Source organism: Aotus nancymaae, unplaced genomic scaffold (genome assembly GCF_030222135.1).
Source record: "Aotus nancymaae isolate 86718 unplaced genomic scaffold, 86718_ANA_hifiasm-v0.15.2.pri h1tg000003l, whole genome shotgun sequence".
Lineage (NCBI taxonomy): Eukaryota > Metazoa > Chordata > Mammalia > Primates > Aotidae > Aotus > Aotus nancymaae.
Window position 1 is genome coordinate 10,942,579 of NW_026988414.1, and position 17,220 is coordinate 10,959,798.

The following is a 17,220-nucleotide window of genomic DNA, read 5'->3' on the forward strand; positions in this document are numbered from 1 at the left end:
GGATTACAGGTGTGAGTCGCAGCGCCTGGCCTCCTTTTTCCTTTTTAATTACACAAGATCTAAATATATTCTAGCTGATATGGTTTGGCTGTGTCCCCACTCAAATCTCATCTTGAATTCCCATGTGTTGTGGGAGGAACCCAGTGGGAGGTAACTGAATCATGGGGGCAGATTTTTCCCATGCTGTTCTCATGATAGTAAGTCTCACGAGATCTGATGGTTAGTATAAGGGGAATTTGGCTGAGCGCGATGGCTCATGCTGGTAATCCCAGTACTTTGGGAGGCTGAAGCAGGTGGATCACAAGGTCAAGAGTTCAAGACCAGCCTAGCTACCATGGTGAAATCCTATCTCTACTAAAAATACGAAAAATTAGCTGGGCATGATGGCAGGCACCTGTAATTCCAGCTACTCGGGAGGCTAAGGCAGGAGAATTGCTTGAACCTGGGAGGCGGAGGTTGCAGTAAGCCAAGATTGTACCACTGTACTCTAGCCTGGGCGACAGTGTAAGACTCCGTCTCCAACAGACAAAAAAAAGTGGAGGGGGAGTTTTCAGGTACAAGCTCTCTTTTTGCCTGCTGCCATCCATGTAAGACGTGACTTGCTCTTCCTTGCCTTCCACCACGATTGTGAGGCTTCCCCAGCCACATGAAACTGTAAGTCCAATTAAACCTGTTTCTTTTGTAAATTGTCCCGTCTTGGGTATGCCTTTATCAGCAGCATGAAAATGAACCAATTCAAAGGCCAAATAGTAAATGTTTTTGGCTTTGTAGGCCATATAGTTTTGTGGCAACTACTAAGCTCTGCTACTGTAGTGCAAAAACAACCATACACAATATGTAAACAAATAAGAGTGACTGTGCGCCAATAAAAGTGTACTTACAAAAATAGATAGCAGGCCTGATCTAGTATGCAAGCTGTATTTTGCCAACCCCTTCTCTACAGTTAATATTGTATAGAATATTGGGTAATAGAAACTTATTAAGTTGGAGATGTCATATAATACTTTTGATTTAGAACATTCACTGGAAACAATAAAAGGTCTGCCAAAAATTAGGTGACATTAGGATAATTTTTTTCCCTGCAGTTTTAAAGCACAGAAAAGTTAAAAACATTATCTATGCTCAGAAATTGTTGGTAACCTGCCTTAAATTTCTTGCCACTGTCTTTAGAAAGTGAAAGGTTCAGAGATTTTATCAAGGCAAAATTGTCTTGTTTAGTAAGTTTTTTAATGAGGGCCTCTGTAATATATCGAACTCCCGCATGTGAATCAGCTCCTGAAATTATAGAAACAGATCATCATCAGTAGAGGAAAGATATAAATATCACAAAGAACAAGTTGTTTTGATGTTACATAACAAAAACAAAAATTATGTAAATACAAAAAGCTGGCTATTTCTAATACAATATTTTAATAATATTTTACTTTATAGCATTTTATAACAATAATGATGATGATAATGGTTATACACACTATATATGCTGTGTGCCAAGCTTTGTGCTAAATGGTTTACATTTTTAAATTTAGTTTGTACAACAAACCTTTGAGATAGAAAGTATTAATATCCTCACTTATCAAAAAAAAATCATTTGCTCAAGATCCTATAGCTAATTAAGGTACTAATCCAGAACCTGAACCCAGTCAGAGGAACATAAAACTTGTGCTTTTAAGTATATGAAGTTTTTAGTAACATTTTCATGTTAGTTTTTAAAAATAAACTGGTGATACTTAGTTGTTTTTTTAAAAATTCCAATCTAAAGTTCAGAAACACTGAAATTCTTAAAAATCCTCTTTTCCTATTTTTTTTTATGATGAGAAACTCCAAATTTGTTGTTCTTTTGCTCCTTTAAATAGAAAGAATCACAACATATTTTACAGCTATAGAGCAGTCACCTGAAGGATGGTAAATCTGGTCTTATAACTTTCCTGGATATTGTTGTCAAAGACTGTTAATGCCATATTACATTTTATAAAAGTAGCCCTAAAAAGAAAATCACCTCTTGGTTCTTGCCTTATGAGTCAGAAAAAAATTAATCCTGGGTTGATATCCAGGCTGTGAGCCAAAGATGCCCTATGATTATTTATTAGTTAGTATTAAATATAATTTGGTTCAAATTAAAATGACTTTCAAATTTAACTTGGCTTGTTCTAGGGAAGAAAACTGATTAATATTTAATTTATATTCTAAATTTGATAATATTCTAAAATGTTAATCAAATTAAAAATAACAATATGCCAACTACTACTAAAGATACAGTATTAAATCAATGTTGTTAATGTTTACTAATAAAAGCTGATTAGAGTTTAATGGCTATTATTTCACAACTTGGCAAAGAAGAATTTACTTTTGAAATCAAATGCTCTACCACTAAGCTATACCCACAACAATGCACTTTTTTTTTTAAGACAGAGTTTAGCTCTTGCTGCCCAGGCTGGAGTGCAATGGTGCGATCTCGGCTCACTGCAACCTCTGCCTCCCAGTTTCAAGCGATTCCCCTACCCAGCCTTCCAAGCAGCTAGGATGACAGGCATGTGCCACCATTTCCAGCTAATTTTGCATTTTTAGTAGAGATGGGGTTTTTCCATGTTGGTCAGGCTGGTCTCGAACTTCCGACCTCAGGTGATCTGCCTGCCTCCACCTCCCAAAGTGCTGGGATTCCAGGCGTGAGCCACCACGCCCGGCAACAATGCACTTTTGAAAACAGATTTCTAGACTAACAAAATGCTTTTAAGAAAAAAATAAAACACTGGTGAAACATACATGCATGTCCCATAGTGGAAATCAGTCCATTCACAAATAAGCAGTTTGCTTTTAAGAAGATTGGCATAGGCCAAGTATGGAAACTAAGTTTCCTCTTTCTGGAAACTCTCTCTTTGAATCCACTGACATCTTTACCCTCATCCAGAAGCCTCAGTCCTCCCACTATCCTTACAAAATTTGTTAATAAAAACAACAGATCAAATTAGTACCAGAATATAAGCTCAAAATTTTCCATCTCTACTTAAAGTATGTGGGCAGACCAATTCTTAGATTAAAAAGTGATACCTTTATGGTCTTGGTAGTCCAAAAGCATATTGTTTTCATCTGCAATCTCAACTTGTTCACACCACTGTCCTCCAGAATGAAAAGGTGGAGTCTCTGATCCAATCAAAGGTGAAAGTGATCTAGATCTCATATTGGACATAGATGATGGAATAGGAGAGTGAGGTGACGATGGCATCTTTGCTTTGGAGAATATTTTTTGTTGAGGACCTTTCTTCATTGCAAGAATAAAGTCAGGTGTTCATCAAAACCTGTAAGAGTTTTCAGTATATTCAACAAGATTAATTTTTAAGAGCTATCAAAACTATTATTTCTAGAATCTTCAGGACTATAAAGTTATAAGCTCAGAGGCTATAGATGCTAGGACCCATACTACTCCAACCTAATGGAACAGACACTATTTCAAACATCACTGAAGGCCTTGCCAGAGAGAAAAGAGATCTCCAGAGGGTCTAGTATTGACACATGCTCCAGTTGGAAGTGTTGTCATTCCTGTTCTCAGTTAATTGAACCAAACTAGTCACAAGGCTCCTTTTACTCACACGAGGGGGGTCCTAGAATGCAGGAAGCTGGAATATTTGGCAACCAGCAGTATTTAATACTGATGAGCACTCTCTCCTTCCTCAAAGTCTCCTCCTTTCATTTCTGGGACACCACACTCTCCTGGTATTCTCCTGCCTCCCTGGCTACTCCATGAACTCCTTTGCTGGCTTCTGTTTCTCCTTGCAGTGTAACTTAAACCTCAGAGCTTCTCAATGCTCCCTTCTAGTCTCTCTCTAATCTTATCTTCAACAAATTAATGCACACTCATGGTTCCCAATGCCATGTGTTAATTGATATTTATTTATTTAGATACGGAATCTCACTCCTGTCGCCCAGGCTAGAGTGCAGTGGCATGATCTCAACTCACTGCAACCTCTGCCTCCCGGGTTCAAGCGATTCTCCTGCCTCAGTCTCCTGAGTAGCTGGGATTACAGGCACCTGCCACCATGCCCAGCTAATTTTTGTACTTTTAGTAGAGATGGGGTTTCGCCACAGTTGGTTGGCTGATCTAGAACTGCTGACCTCAGGTGATCCGCCCACCTCAGCCTCCCAAAGTGCTGGGATTACAGGTGTGGGCCACCACACTGGGCCGATATTTATTTATTTATTTATTTATTTTGAGACAGAGTTTCACTCTTGTTGCCCAGGCTGGAGTGCAACAGTGTGATCTTGGCTCACTGCCAACTTCCACTTCCCGGGTTCAAGCAATTCTCCTGCCTCAGCCTACCAAGTAGCTGGGATTACAGGCATGCTCCACCACGCCCAGCTAATTTTGTATTTTTAGTAGAGACGGTGGGGGGGGGGGGCGGGTGGGCAGTTCTCCATGTTGATCAGGCTGGTCTCGAACTCCCGACCTCAGGTGATCTGCCTGCCTTGGTCCGGGATTACAGGCGTGAGCCACTGTGCCTGGCCGATATTTATATCTTCAATCCAACCTTTCTCTGAGCTCCAGACTCCTATTTCTAATTGCCTATGTGATATCTCATTGGTATCCTAAACTCAGTCCAGATTGAATTTATTATTTACCCCATTCCTCCTCTCACTCTCCTGTTCCTCTTCCAGTGTTCCCTAACTAGTAAACACTGCTCACTGGAATAAGCCAGAAACCTGGGAGTCATTCTTGACACTTCTCTCTTCCCTTGTCCCATCGCTAAATCCTGTTAAGTTTTACTCTCAAATATCTCTCAAATTAATCTGCTTCTTTCCATTTTCACTCTTATGGACTCTAATCCAAGCCCTCAGCAAACTGCTGTAACACCTTCTAACTGATCTGTCTACAAGCTCTCTTGCCTTACTCTTCCATCCTTACACTGCAGTCAGATAGTCAGAGTGATCTATTTAAAAAGTAAAACCAGGCCAGGCATTGTGGCTCATGCCTGTAATCCCAGCTACTTGGGGTTGAGGTGAGGAGACTGAGGCAAGAGAATCTCTTGAACCCAGGAGGCAGAGGTTGCAGTGAGCTGAGATTGTGCCACTACACTCCAGTCTGGGCAACAGAGTGAGATTCCATCTCAGGAAAAAAAAAAAAAAAAAAAAAAAAACATGTAAATCCAGCAGTCTGTAATGAAGGAAATCTTTACCATGACCTACAAGGTGGTCCTCCTTGATATGGCCCTGTCGTTCTAGATTCACCTCTGTCATTCGTTCTTTCTGTGGGCTCCAGTCATACTGGCCTCCTCACATAATTCTTTCTGCCTCAAATGCTTGATCCCATTCTTTTTACCATGTTAATTCTTAGTCTTCCTTCAGAGATCAGCTCAACTGTTGCTTCTTAGGAAAGCCTCCAGTGTAGGGCAGATGAAGTAAAGTCCCCAGCTCTATACGCTCAATGAATTTGCATTTTTTCCTCAAATAATCCGTTTGAAATTGCACATTTATGTCATTTTGCTTAACATTTGTCTCCATTCTGAACTATATGCTCCACAAGAGCCCGTTTTGTTTACAGTGTCTCCCCAGTCTAGCATAGTGCCTGCCACCTAGCAGGAACTCAATACATATTTGTTTAATAAATAAACAAATGGAGTTATCTTCCGGTCATCCCTCTCCATCATCCACCAATATTGATTCTATCTCTGAAATATTTTGAAATTCATCTCTATCCATCTTCACAGCTACTGCCCTAGGTCCAACATTTATTCTCTTGCTTAGACTATTAAGATACTCTCTGAACCAGCTTCCTTCCAATTCTCCTTTGCTTTACCCTCAATCCATCCTCTACCTTTGACCCACTTATATAATAAAAACAAAAGAAATGTAATGGTTCCCAATGCCTATAAGTCTAAACATTTTGGCACCATGCACACACATAGGACTCATCACAGTCTGGCCCCAACTTTATGGCCTCGTCACCACATACCGTTACTCTAAATCATCTTTTTGTCATTACTTGAGCACATTATGAGTTTTTGCTCATGAAATTCCCTTTCCTTAAAGGGAATTCCTTAAAGGGAATTAAACATCCTCTTCTTTCTCTCAACCAATTAAAATGTCACTTTGTGAAGACTTTCCAGAAATCTACTTTCTTCAGATAGAATGAATCCTCCCTGTTTATCACATTGAATATACCTCTACTAGAGAACTTACTATACTATATATCTTTTGCTTGCCCAGAATGTAACATTCACAAGTGGAGGAAAAATCTCTGAATTCCCAGTAGCTCCAATGTATAGGCCATGAATATATCTAACATCTTTTTTTTTTTTTTTTTTTTTTTTTTTTGAGACGGAGTTTCGCTCTTGTTACCCAGGCTGGAGTGCAATGGCGCGATCTCGGCTCATCGCAACCTCCGCTTCCTGGGTTCAGGCAATTCTCCTGCCTCAGCCTCCTGAGTAGCTGGGACTACAGGCACACGCCACCATGCCCAGCTAATTTTTTGTATTTTTAATAGAGACGGGGTTTCACCATGTTGACCGGGATGGTCTCGATCGCTTGACCTCGTGATCCACCTGCCTCGGCCTCCCAAAGTGCTGGGATTACAGGCGTGAGCCACCGCGCCCGGCTGTATCTAACATCTTACAACTAGAATTCACCCTGTTTAAAAACAATACTGTCAACAGTGTGCTCTTTCATGCATGTGCTCTCTCTGTAGGCATATTTTTTATTGCAATGTATCACACATAAAGTACATAAATCATAAGTGTACATAGCTTCATTAATTTCTATACAATGAACACAAGCTACGTAATTAGCATCAAGGTAAAGAAACAGAATATTTCTAGAATCCCAGAAGTCCTCTTATATCCACTTCCAGTCACTAACTCCCACACATGGGTAATCACTATTCTGACTTCCAACGCCAGAGATTTTTGAAATATTTTTGAATTTTAGAAAAATGAAACCATAAAGTATCTTTTATATCTGCCTTTTTTGTTAAACATTGTTTCTGAAATTCATTCATATTTGTCTCATGCTATATGAAAGACATCTGATCACTTCAAACTTCAGTGTCTACTATTCTTACCTACAAAATTGATTTTATTGAAGTACAGGTCTTTCAGAAGGAATTAAAGCATTTGTTAATGAAAGAGACCTTGGTCAATCCCTTTAAATGTTTTCATATAAAAATATTTCTTTTCTTATATGAAAGAAAGGTAAAGTTCACTACCATTAAGACTCAGAATGGTTTAACACCATGACTTGATTAGTCCTTAAAAATGACATCCTCTTCTGTTCTAGGCCTATAGTGTGCTGTGCCTACAGTGTGCATGCAGCACATTCTCTGTGCTAGGCCTAGAACACAGCCTAGCAAATGGTAAATAATTAACATTTATTGAATGAATTAGTCATAAAGAACATGAAATGTAAAAAGTACTATTTATTATCTCAACAAAAAGATGTCTATATGAGCAATACTAGTCCTCAACATCAACAGTCCTAAATTTGCAAGGTTAGGTGTATGCAAAAAAGATTTTCATGATACACAGTTGTTCTTATAAGTACATTTAGTCTAAAAACTGTATATAAATTATAAATTTGACAAACTTTTGGAAAAAAATTTATAAGACATATAGATCTTGAGCAACGCTACATTAACGATGCTATCTTTGCTCAATACCTTAATTTCCCTGCTGAAATGTGAAATGTCACTGCTGAAATGTGAAAACGGAAATTATTTTTTACAAAAAAAATTTAATGAAATAAGATATTAGGTTAAAGCAGTTTTTAATCCAAGGATTTAAAGTAGCTCAAGTCTTAATGCTATATGAACTGGTAATAGAAAGGGATAGTGGAATGATGTGTAAACATCTTCATATATGTGATACTGTGAAATACATACAGTCATGCATCACATAACAATGTTGTGGTCAACAATGGACCACACACATGACAGTGGTCCTATAAGATTACAATAAAGCTGAAAAATTCCTATCACTTAGTAACATCATAGATGTCATAATGTCATAGTGCTGCACATTACTTGCATGTTTGTAGTGATGCTGGTGTAAACAAACCTACTGTGCTACAAGGTGTACACAAGTTTGGCACGTACAATTATGTAGAGTACATAGTACTTGGTAATAAATGGCCATGTTACTGGCTTATATATTTACTATACTATACTTTTTATTGTTAGAGTGTACTCCTTCTATTTATTAAAAAAAAAAAAAGTTAACATAAAACAGCCTCAGGGATGTTGGTCTTTCAGGAGCTATTCCAGAACATAACATTGTTATCATAGGAGATGATAGCTCCATGCATGTTATTGCCCTTGAAGCCCTTCCAGTGGAACAAGATACGAAAGGCAGTGACACTGATGATCCTGACCCGTACAGGCCTAGGCTAATGTGTGTGTTTGTGTCTTAGTTTTTAACAAAACCTTTAAAAAGTAAAAATGTTTTTAAAATAGAAAAAAGCTTATAGAATAAGGTTATAATTAATTTTATATAACTGTACAATGTGTTTATGTTTTAAGCTAAGTGTTATTACAAAAGAGTCAAAAAGTTTTCAGAAGTTTAAAGTTTATAAAGTAAAAACATTACAGCAAGCTAAGGCTAATTTACTATTGAAGAAGGAAAAAATGTTTACTAAACTTAGTATAGCCTAAAGGTACAGTGTTTAAAAAGTCTACAGTGTGTACAGTAATGTCCTACACCTTCACATTCACTCAACCACTAATTAGAAAAGAAACTTCCAGTCCTACAAGCTCCATTCATGTGGTAAGTGCTCTATACAAATACACCTTTTTTTTACATTGTAGAGCATATTTTTATTGTACATTTTCTATGTTTAGTTGCAAAAATATTTACCATTGTGCTACAACTGCCTAAAGTATTCAGACCAGTAACATGCTGTACAGGTTTGTAGCCTAGGAGCAACAGGCTATCCCATACCATCTAAGTTTGTGTAGGTACACTCTATGATGTTTGCACAACGATGAAATTGTCTAACAATGCATTTTACAGAGCAAATTCTGTCATTAAGGGACACATGACTGTATTTTAAATTAAACTGAATTTTGCCTGAAGGTGCCTTTGTACTTTAAGTCTACATAATGAACTGCAACCTAACTTAGAAGGTAAACTAACTGAAAGTCTAACTTAGGAGTATGTTTTTGTAACAAATAGCTGAGTCTCAGCCAATCACAGCAGTTGAGCTTCAGTCAATAACAGGCAGTCAAGTGATCACACCATGTTCAAATAAGGTAAACAGAAGCTATAGCCAATCAAGCTGTTTCTGTACCTCACTTTCCTTTTCTATCCATAAATACTGCCTGCCTGCATTGCAGAATGAATCTGTCTCTTCTGGTTCTGAAGGCTGCCCAATTTGTGAACTGTTTTTTGTTCAATTAAACTGTTAAATTTAATTTGTTGATAGTTTTTCTTTTAACCTATATATTTGATCTTCCTCCTGTTTCCTATCACATAGCTCTTAAAATCTTTGGAGTCTCCACAGTGATAAGTGTCTTTTGTATACTAATAAGATGACTGGTGACACCTAGATAGCTTTGGGGTGAGGGCCAGTCACCAGAAAGACTAAGGCATGTTTAGAGGGTTAGGACTTTAAGCCCAACCCCACAACCTTTAAGGAGGGAAGAGGAGGTAAAATTGATTTGTTAACCAGTAGCCAGTGATGTGATCAATCATGCCTACATAATTAAGCCTCCATAAAAACCCAAAAGGACAGGGTCCAGAGAACTTCCAGATAGCTGAACATATAGAGGTGTCTGGAGGATGGCATGCTGGAGAGAGCATGAAAACTTCATACTCCTTTCCACATACCTTGACCTATGCAACTCTTCCTCTGCCTGTTTGTATATTTTGTAATATCCTTTATAATAAATGGAAAAATATAAGTAGTATTTCCCCGAGTTCTGTGAGCCACTCAAGCAAATTAATTGAACCCAAGGAGGGGATAGTGGGAGCTCCAATTTATAGCTCGGTGGTCAGAAGTATAGGTGGCAAATCTACTACTTGTGATGGGCTTTCGAAGTTGGTAGCATTCTTGTGGGACTGAGTCCTTAACCTGTGGGAACTGATGCTATCTCCAGGCAGACAGTGTCAGAATTGAACTGAGTAAAGGGACACACAGCTAGTATCCACTGAAGAATTATTTGGTGTATGGGGCAACAACCCTTACACATCTGGTGTCAGAAGTATTGTACTGTGTGGTATGACCATAGGAAAAACATTCTGAGTTTTTCCTATCTCTATTAACAGATAATACACCTTCACAAGCATATGGGTATCATATAGGCTGTGATTATAAAGAAACTTCCCGAGAACTCTCAGCTTTCCGTGTAACAGCTAGCCATAAAGAAATTAAGACCCTCATTCCATAGGGGTCCTACCCAATACCCAGGAGGAAGGAATGCTGCATAGAGAAGCCAAGAAAAATCTGGAGAGGCAGGCCTTGCTGAGTTTCCTCACTCAGTCTATTAGCATTAGATCATGCCCATTTTGTCCAATCCTATTTCTATACAGCTATCCATACTTCATTGATCCTAAGCATAAAAAATGGGTAATTTTTCCTGCATTTTTGGGTCTTCATTCTGAGGGGTCCCATGACACATAATGCTTTGATCAAATAATTTGCTATGCTTTTCTCTTGTTAACCTGTCTTTGTTACAGGGGTGTTAGCCATAACCTTCATGATGGGAAGGAAAGGAATCACTCCCTTTCCTCCCCAACAGAGCTTATACGGTATATAAAGGAGCGATTACACTAATATAATCTATTAATATATTCAAGTTTTGGAATTCCTCTTTGGATTCTGCTTTCAAACTAATTTATAAGTCTCACAAGAAAATCAGGCCCATCACTTCAGGTACACTTCGTTTTTATTTTGATCACTAACCTTACTCAGCAAACTTGTCTACATACGAATTTTGTCTACCTCCAAAAATGTAATATTTTATGAAAGGATGAAGTTAATTCTAAAGAATATCATACTAGTGGCTAATATTTACTGAGGGCTTACCATGTATCAAATATTGTGATACTTCGTCAGGCACGGTGTGTATACCTGTAGTCCTATTTACTCCAGAGGATGAAGCAGGAGGATCACTTGATCCTAGGAGCTTCAGGCTGCAATGCACTATGATCAAGGTTGTGACTGGCCACTGCACTACATCCTGGGCACCATAGGGAGTCCCTGTCTCTAAAAAACAAACAGACAAACATATGTTGTGATAAGCTCTTTATGTATATCATCACATTCAAAGAGTTGAATACAACAACTCTATGAGATAGGTGTTACTTCCCATTTTACAGACCTTAAATAATTTGTCCAAAGTTCCTTAACTAATTGGTTTAGCTAAAACTTGAATCCTGATCTAATTCAAAATCCATATTTTTCATGACCATGTCATATATAACTGACTGAATTTTGTGGAGTCTAGATTATGTCTACTTTGTTCTCTACGGCCTAGCATGATGCCATAGGTGGCAGGTGGCTATAATCCCAGCTACTTGGGAGGCTGAGGCACAAAAATCGCTTGAACTGGGAAGGCAGAGGTTGCAGTGAGCTGAGATCATGCCACTGCCCTCCAGCGTGGGCAACAGAGAGAGACTCTATCTCAAAAAAAAAAAAATCCTGAAGGAAACCCAGAAAATTTTATACAAAGATAGGATATCTGATATCATGATCTGACCTTTCCAGGTAACTAGTTTGAAAGGAATAAAAACCTGTCACTTTTTTTGTTTTTAAAAAGTTAATTATTATTTCCCATACATTACAATATAGCCTCATTCACCACAGGTTAAGCACTCCAAATCTGAAATATTTAAATATAAATATAAAAAATATGAATAACTATAATGCAAATATCCCAAAATCTGAAAAAAATCCAAAATCTAAAACACTTTGGGTAGCAAGCATTTTGGATAAGAGATAATCAATCTGTACTTTATTTTTATTTTTTTTTTAGAGACAGGGTTTCATTATGTTGCCCAAGCTGATCTCAAACTCCTGAGCTCAAGCAATCCTCCCACCCCTACCTCTCAAAGTGCTAGGATTACAGGCATGAGCTACCACACCTGGCCTTCAATCTGTACTTTATGAACTTAAATGTATCTGTACTTTTTCCTTCATTTTCTCATATTAAACTATACATATGGATCAGAAAAACTCCCCCAAGTCACATAACTGCTATTTATGCCATTTCCACAAGGCTTTTGGTCCAAATTTCAAGTGCGGTAAACAATTTTTGTGCCTTATAACACAATTTTGCAATGGAAAAAAAGTCTTTCAGGAATTTTAATATTATGAAATACATACTTAGTCTTAGTCCCTTTTCCTGTCATAAGTGTCTTTTTGTATTTTGGTGAGTTGACTGATGGCTAGCCACCTCTAGGCAGCTTCAGGATCATGGCTGGTCACTAGAAAGAAGGAGGTGAAGGAGCTAAAGGTTGAGTTGATCACCAATGGCCAATGATGTAATCAATCAGGCCTATGTAATGAAGCCTCCAAAAAAATTTAGAAGACTGGGTTCAGGGAACATCCAGATAACTGGACACAGGAAGGATCCTGGAGGGGAATCCACCCAAAGAGGGTGTGGAAGCTCTATACCCCTTTCCACCTTCCTTATGCTATGCATCTTTTCATCTACATCCTTTGTAATATCTTTTATAACAAATGAGTAAATGTAAGTAAGTGCTCCCTGAGTTCTGTGAGCTGTTCTAGCAAATTAATCAAACCCAAGGAGGGAGTTATGGGAACTCTGATTTATAGCTGATCAGTCAGAAGCACAGGTAACTATGTGAGGCTTACAGTTGGCATCAGAACTTGGGGGCAGTCTTGTTAGACAGCCTTCAACCTGAGGGATGTGACACTATCTCCAAGCAGACAGTGTCAGAATTGAACTGAACTAGAGAATAGGCCTGTGGTGCCCACCACTGCAGAACTGACTGCTTGCTTACTGTGTGGGGGAAAACTCTACAGAATCATGTTGTAAGAGTATAGGGGAAGAGACTGAATTTGTTTAGTCTATGGTCTCAGTAATACTATTTTTTTCTTTTTTTGAGACAGAGTCTCACTCTGTTGCCCAGGATGGAATATGGTGGCATGACCTAAGCTCATTGTAACCTCTGCCTCCCAGGTTCAAGCAATTCTCCCACCTCAGCCTCCCAAGTAGCTGAGATTACAGGCGCATGCCACCACATCCGGCTAATTTTTGTATTTTTAGTAGAGATGAGGTTTTACCATGTTGGCCAAACTAGTCTTACACTCTTGACCTCAGGTGATCCACCCACCTCAGCCTCCCAAAGTGCTGGGATTACAGCTACCGCGCCCAGCCCTCTGCAATACTATTGATACTGCTAAACTACACTGGTATTCTCCTTCTAAATAAGCATAATACTCTGAAATAATACTCCGAAACTTGAGAAAAGCTAAGAGCCATGTGCTTAGGTAAAATCTCATTCCTAATTAAATGGATTAACAGACGACATATATTACAGTATGTAGAGTATGTAGTCGGGTTTTTTATTTCATTTTGTTTTTTTCTGAGACAAAGTCTTTCTCTGTCACCCAGGCTGGAGTGTAGTGGCATGCTTATGGCTCACTGCAACCTTGCCTTCCTGAGCTCAACTGATCCTCCTACCTCAGCCTCCTGAGTAGCTGGGACTACAGGTACATACAACCATGTTCAGCTTATCTTTTATTTTTTGTAGAGATGGGGTCTCACTATATTTCCAAGGCTGGTCTTGAACTCCTGGTCTCAACTGATCCTCCTGCCTCAGCCTCCCAAAGTGCTGGGATTATAGGTGTGAGCCACTGTGCCTAGCCTGTAGTTTTTATATCCTAATGACCAAGACCCCTTAGGTCTCACCAGACTATCATGAGGTCCTTTATTACTTCTGATTAGTAAAAGTCAGGCTTACTCATTCATAGACTTAAACCCTTGCTTGCCACAGCTTCTGTAAAAGCCTGGACACTGAAACAACATATATGTAATCAGTCTCAGAGAATAGCTAACTCAGTGAAGTGGGCTTAGAGATTTACAGTGTTTGAGAATGGCTGGCATTATTTCACAGGCTACTGCCTGGAGGTGGTAAATGCTGAATTATAATTTTAACAGAGAGATGAGGATGTAGTTTGACCCTTAGGGTGTTGTTTGCAATCACATGAACAAAGACCAAGCAAGCAATGGAAAAATGAAGACAGTTGAGAGGGAGACTTGGGTGAGTGAAGAGGCAGGATAAAGAGAAAAAAAGGAAATAAAGTCCAAAGCTGCAGTTATATTTTAAAGGTGGTCTGTAGAGCAAGAGAAAGCCATTGGAATGATGTGATAATCAGAATCCTATGACCAGGCAACAAAACACTACCCATCCTATGACCTATAAACCCAGATACTTGCTCTGATCTAACAGTTCAGTCCATCACAGCTTAGTAGAGACTGCAAACTCCACCTCTATCCAGGCTTTCCTAACCTTCCTAACTTCCCATCTTCTCTGATCTCCAAATAAGGCAGACCTCCTTCTGTCTCTCTACAGACCCCCTAATATGCAAATACCCATCCCCATTTCTTTCTTTTTTTTCTTTTCCTTTTTTGAGACAGTTTCACTCTTGTTGCCCAGTCTGGAGTACAATGGCACGATCTCAGCTCACCACAACATCCACCTCCCAGGTTCAAGCAATTCTCCTGCCTCAGCCTCCAGAGTAGCTAGGATTACAGGCATGCACCACCATGCCCAGCTAATTTTGTATTTTTAGTAGAGACGAGGTTTTTCCATGTTGGTCAGGCTGGTCTTGAACTCCCGATCTCAGGTGATCTGCCCACCTCGTCCTCCCAAAATGTTGGGATTACAGGGGTGAGCCACCGTGCCTGGCCCCATCCCCATTTCTTAACCCCCATATCCCTCTCCTTAGCCCTTTAATTGGATTTCAGTACTTTCCCTCCAAGCCTACTTACTTTATCCCATACCCTCTGACCTACTTACTTTTACTCCTTAACCTTCTCCTCCTTTCAAATATCCTGATTCCTATTCCTCTGCAAAGTCTCCAGCCATTTTTCTTTCCTTTCTGTGCTGCCCACCTCTGCCTCCCATTCTTTTTTATCCCATTCTGATTGACAATTTTCCCACAAATTCTATCCCAGTTCCCTAACACAGTAATAGTCTCCCCCATTTCTCTACGGTTATTTCCTGTGCCCAGACTCAACATTTCTCTATCCATCCAGGTTTCCCAAGCTGCTCATCTCTCTTTATCCCAGAAAATACCCTGACATCGTAATGCATTCCAATACTCTGACCTCTCATTACTCCCCTCTCCAAACAAAATACTCAAACCTCCACCCATTCCTCTTCATCCCAACCCAACTGTCTGCCTATCTGCCCTTCCATCCTAATGCCCTGGCCACTGTGTCCTTCTCCATCCTATTAACAGCCTGAAACCCCCTCTCCCATCTCTCTTTTTCTACTCAGATACCCTAAAACTCAAGCTTCCCATCCCTTTCCTTTAATTATTTAGTTATTCAATTTTATTGAGCAACTTTTATGTAGGAAGAACCTTGCTAGGCTCCAAGCATACAGAGCTGAGAAGGGCAGTGCTTCTTTATGCAAGATGCACAAGTTTGTATCTCCGTATTACCCATGGTCTCTGCACCAAGCAGTCTCCATGGCATTTTATAACAGAATTAATTATGTGTGAAAGTACTTGATTGTTGCCTGTTTCTCCTTCTAGACTATAAGCTAGAAGAGAGCAGAGGTTTTGTTTGTTGTTCTATAGACAATAAATATTCATTGACTGAAGGACTGTGCCAAACACGCCAGACAATACCAAATTTAAATCCTCAAAGATTTAGCTGTATAGGATTAGAATTATTAACCTCATTTACAAGTGGCAAGGTATCTGAACAATCAGAAGCTTGGATTTTGGAACTAAACAGCCTGAGTTCAAATTCTGATTTTCCACTTACTGTGTGACCTTAAGCAAATTACTTAACCTCTCTGGTCCTCGGTGTTATCACTTTTTAAATGGGGATAATCTCATACAAGTTATTTTAAATTCTAAACAAATTAATACGTGCCAAGTACTTAAAACTGGATCTGACACATAGTGAACACCCAAAAGTGACTAGCAATTATTTTGACAAATGAAGAAACATCCTCAGGAAGGCTGAGACACATGCCCAGGGTTAGTCACAGACCCGGTTAAGTTACACACGGTGGCAGAGTTGAGGCTTGAACCCAAGTTTGTCTGCCTTCAAAATTCACTAACCCCTTAACGCATATAACGGAAGTGTTTGCTCTTCCCCTCCTTTTAGCATTTCGTCCCCATATCCAGTCATCTTTCTCCACGCACTGTACTCCGTCCGATACCATGACAACCTGTCAGGACGCCCAAACTGTCCTTTCTCCCGCTCGCTCACCACAGACAACTGGCAACTCCCAGCCGTCCCTTCAGCTCAGGTGGCAGGGCCCATCACCCTCTGGGCGCCGCACCCTAATTTCTACACCTGCCCACGCTCTGGTTCTGCATCCCCAATCGCCCCCGCCGTCTCCACCTCTTCCGATCCAAACCTCCCTTCTTCATCCACCGCCCCACTCCCGTTCCGGACCCTCCCCTCCTTCCCGTCCAATCCCAATTCCCAGACACGCGCCCCCGCCCCAAATCCATCCCAAGCCGGCCCACCCCACGCCCGGTTCGGGCCTTCCCGCCTTTGCCGCTCACCGATCGGGCCGGACGCCGGAAAACGGACTCTACCAGGTCTGACGCTCACCGCCTAGGAGCCGAGCCGAGCAGTCCCGGGGGCTGAGGCCGAGCGGGAGACGTGCGGGCTCTTCCCTCAGGCGCCCAGCGGCGCGGCGGCCATTTTGTTGTGTTGTGCCGGTTGCCGAGGGCCCGCGCGCGTGGGGGTGGGGCCTGCCTCAGTCACGCCCCTCTCCGGGGCCGTTGGGAGGGGCGCGGAGGCGTTTCCCGCCGCTTTTGCAGCCTGCGCGCCAAGGCGCGGGGAGTCTTAAGCGCCAAGCTTCCGGCCGCGCAAGGTCGGCGGGATTCGACGCCTTAGCCTTCGGACTGCGTTGCAGATGGAAGTTTTACGGGTGCAGCGTCAAGGGGAGCCTAGGTTTCATGCGGCAGCCGCCAGCAGTGCTGTGGCCTTCGCTGAGACAAAGCTGCCGCCGCCACCCTCTGAGACACGGACACGCTCCTCGGGGCCTGAGTCGGAGGACGGGTAGAGGCGGCGGCGCGGCGCCG

At 40.7% G+C, this 17,220-nt stretch overlaps 1 protein-coding gene across 5 annotated transcripts in view; it reads right to left on the reverse strand.

Moving 5' to 3' along the window:
- Window positions 1-16,757, reverse strand: part of CNTRL (centriolin) — a 98,024-nt gene extending 81,267 nt beyond the window's left edge. For 2 of the 5 annotated variants that reach the window (XM_012458226.3, XM_064378428.1), the window contains exons 1-3: window positions 11,002-11,172; window positions 3,046-3,293; window positions 1,145-1,275 (exon numbers count right to left, since the gene is read on the reverse strand). In XM_012458226.3, the coding sequence (XP_012313649.2) occupies window positions 1,145-1,275; window positions 3,046-3,262 (348 nt within the window). In that variant the 5' untranslated portion in view covers window positions 3,263-3,293; window positions 11,002-11,172. Of the gene's footprint in view, window positions 1-1,144; window positions 1,276-3,045; window positions 3,294-11,001; window positions 11,173-16,695 lie in introns of those variants that run through there. The other 3 variants (XM_012458227.3, XM_012458224.3, XM_012458225.3) reach the window with 2 other exon arrangements.
- Window positions 16,758-17,220: the final 463 nt, after the last annotated feature.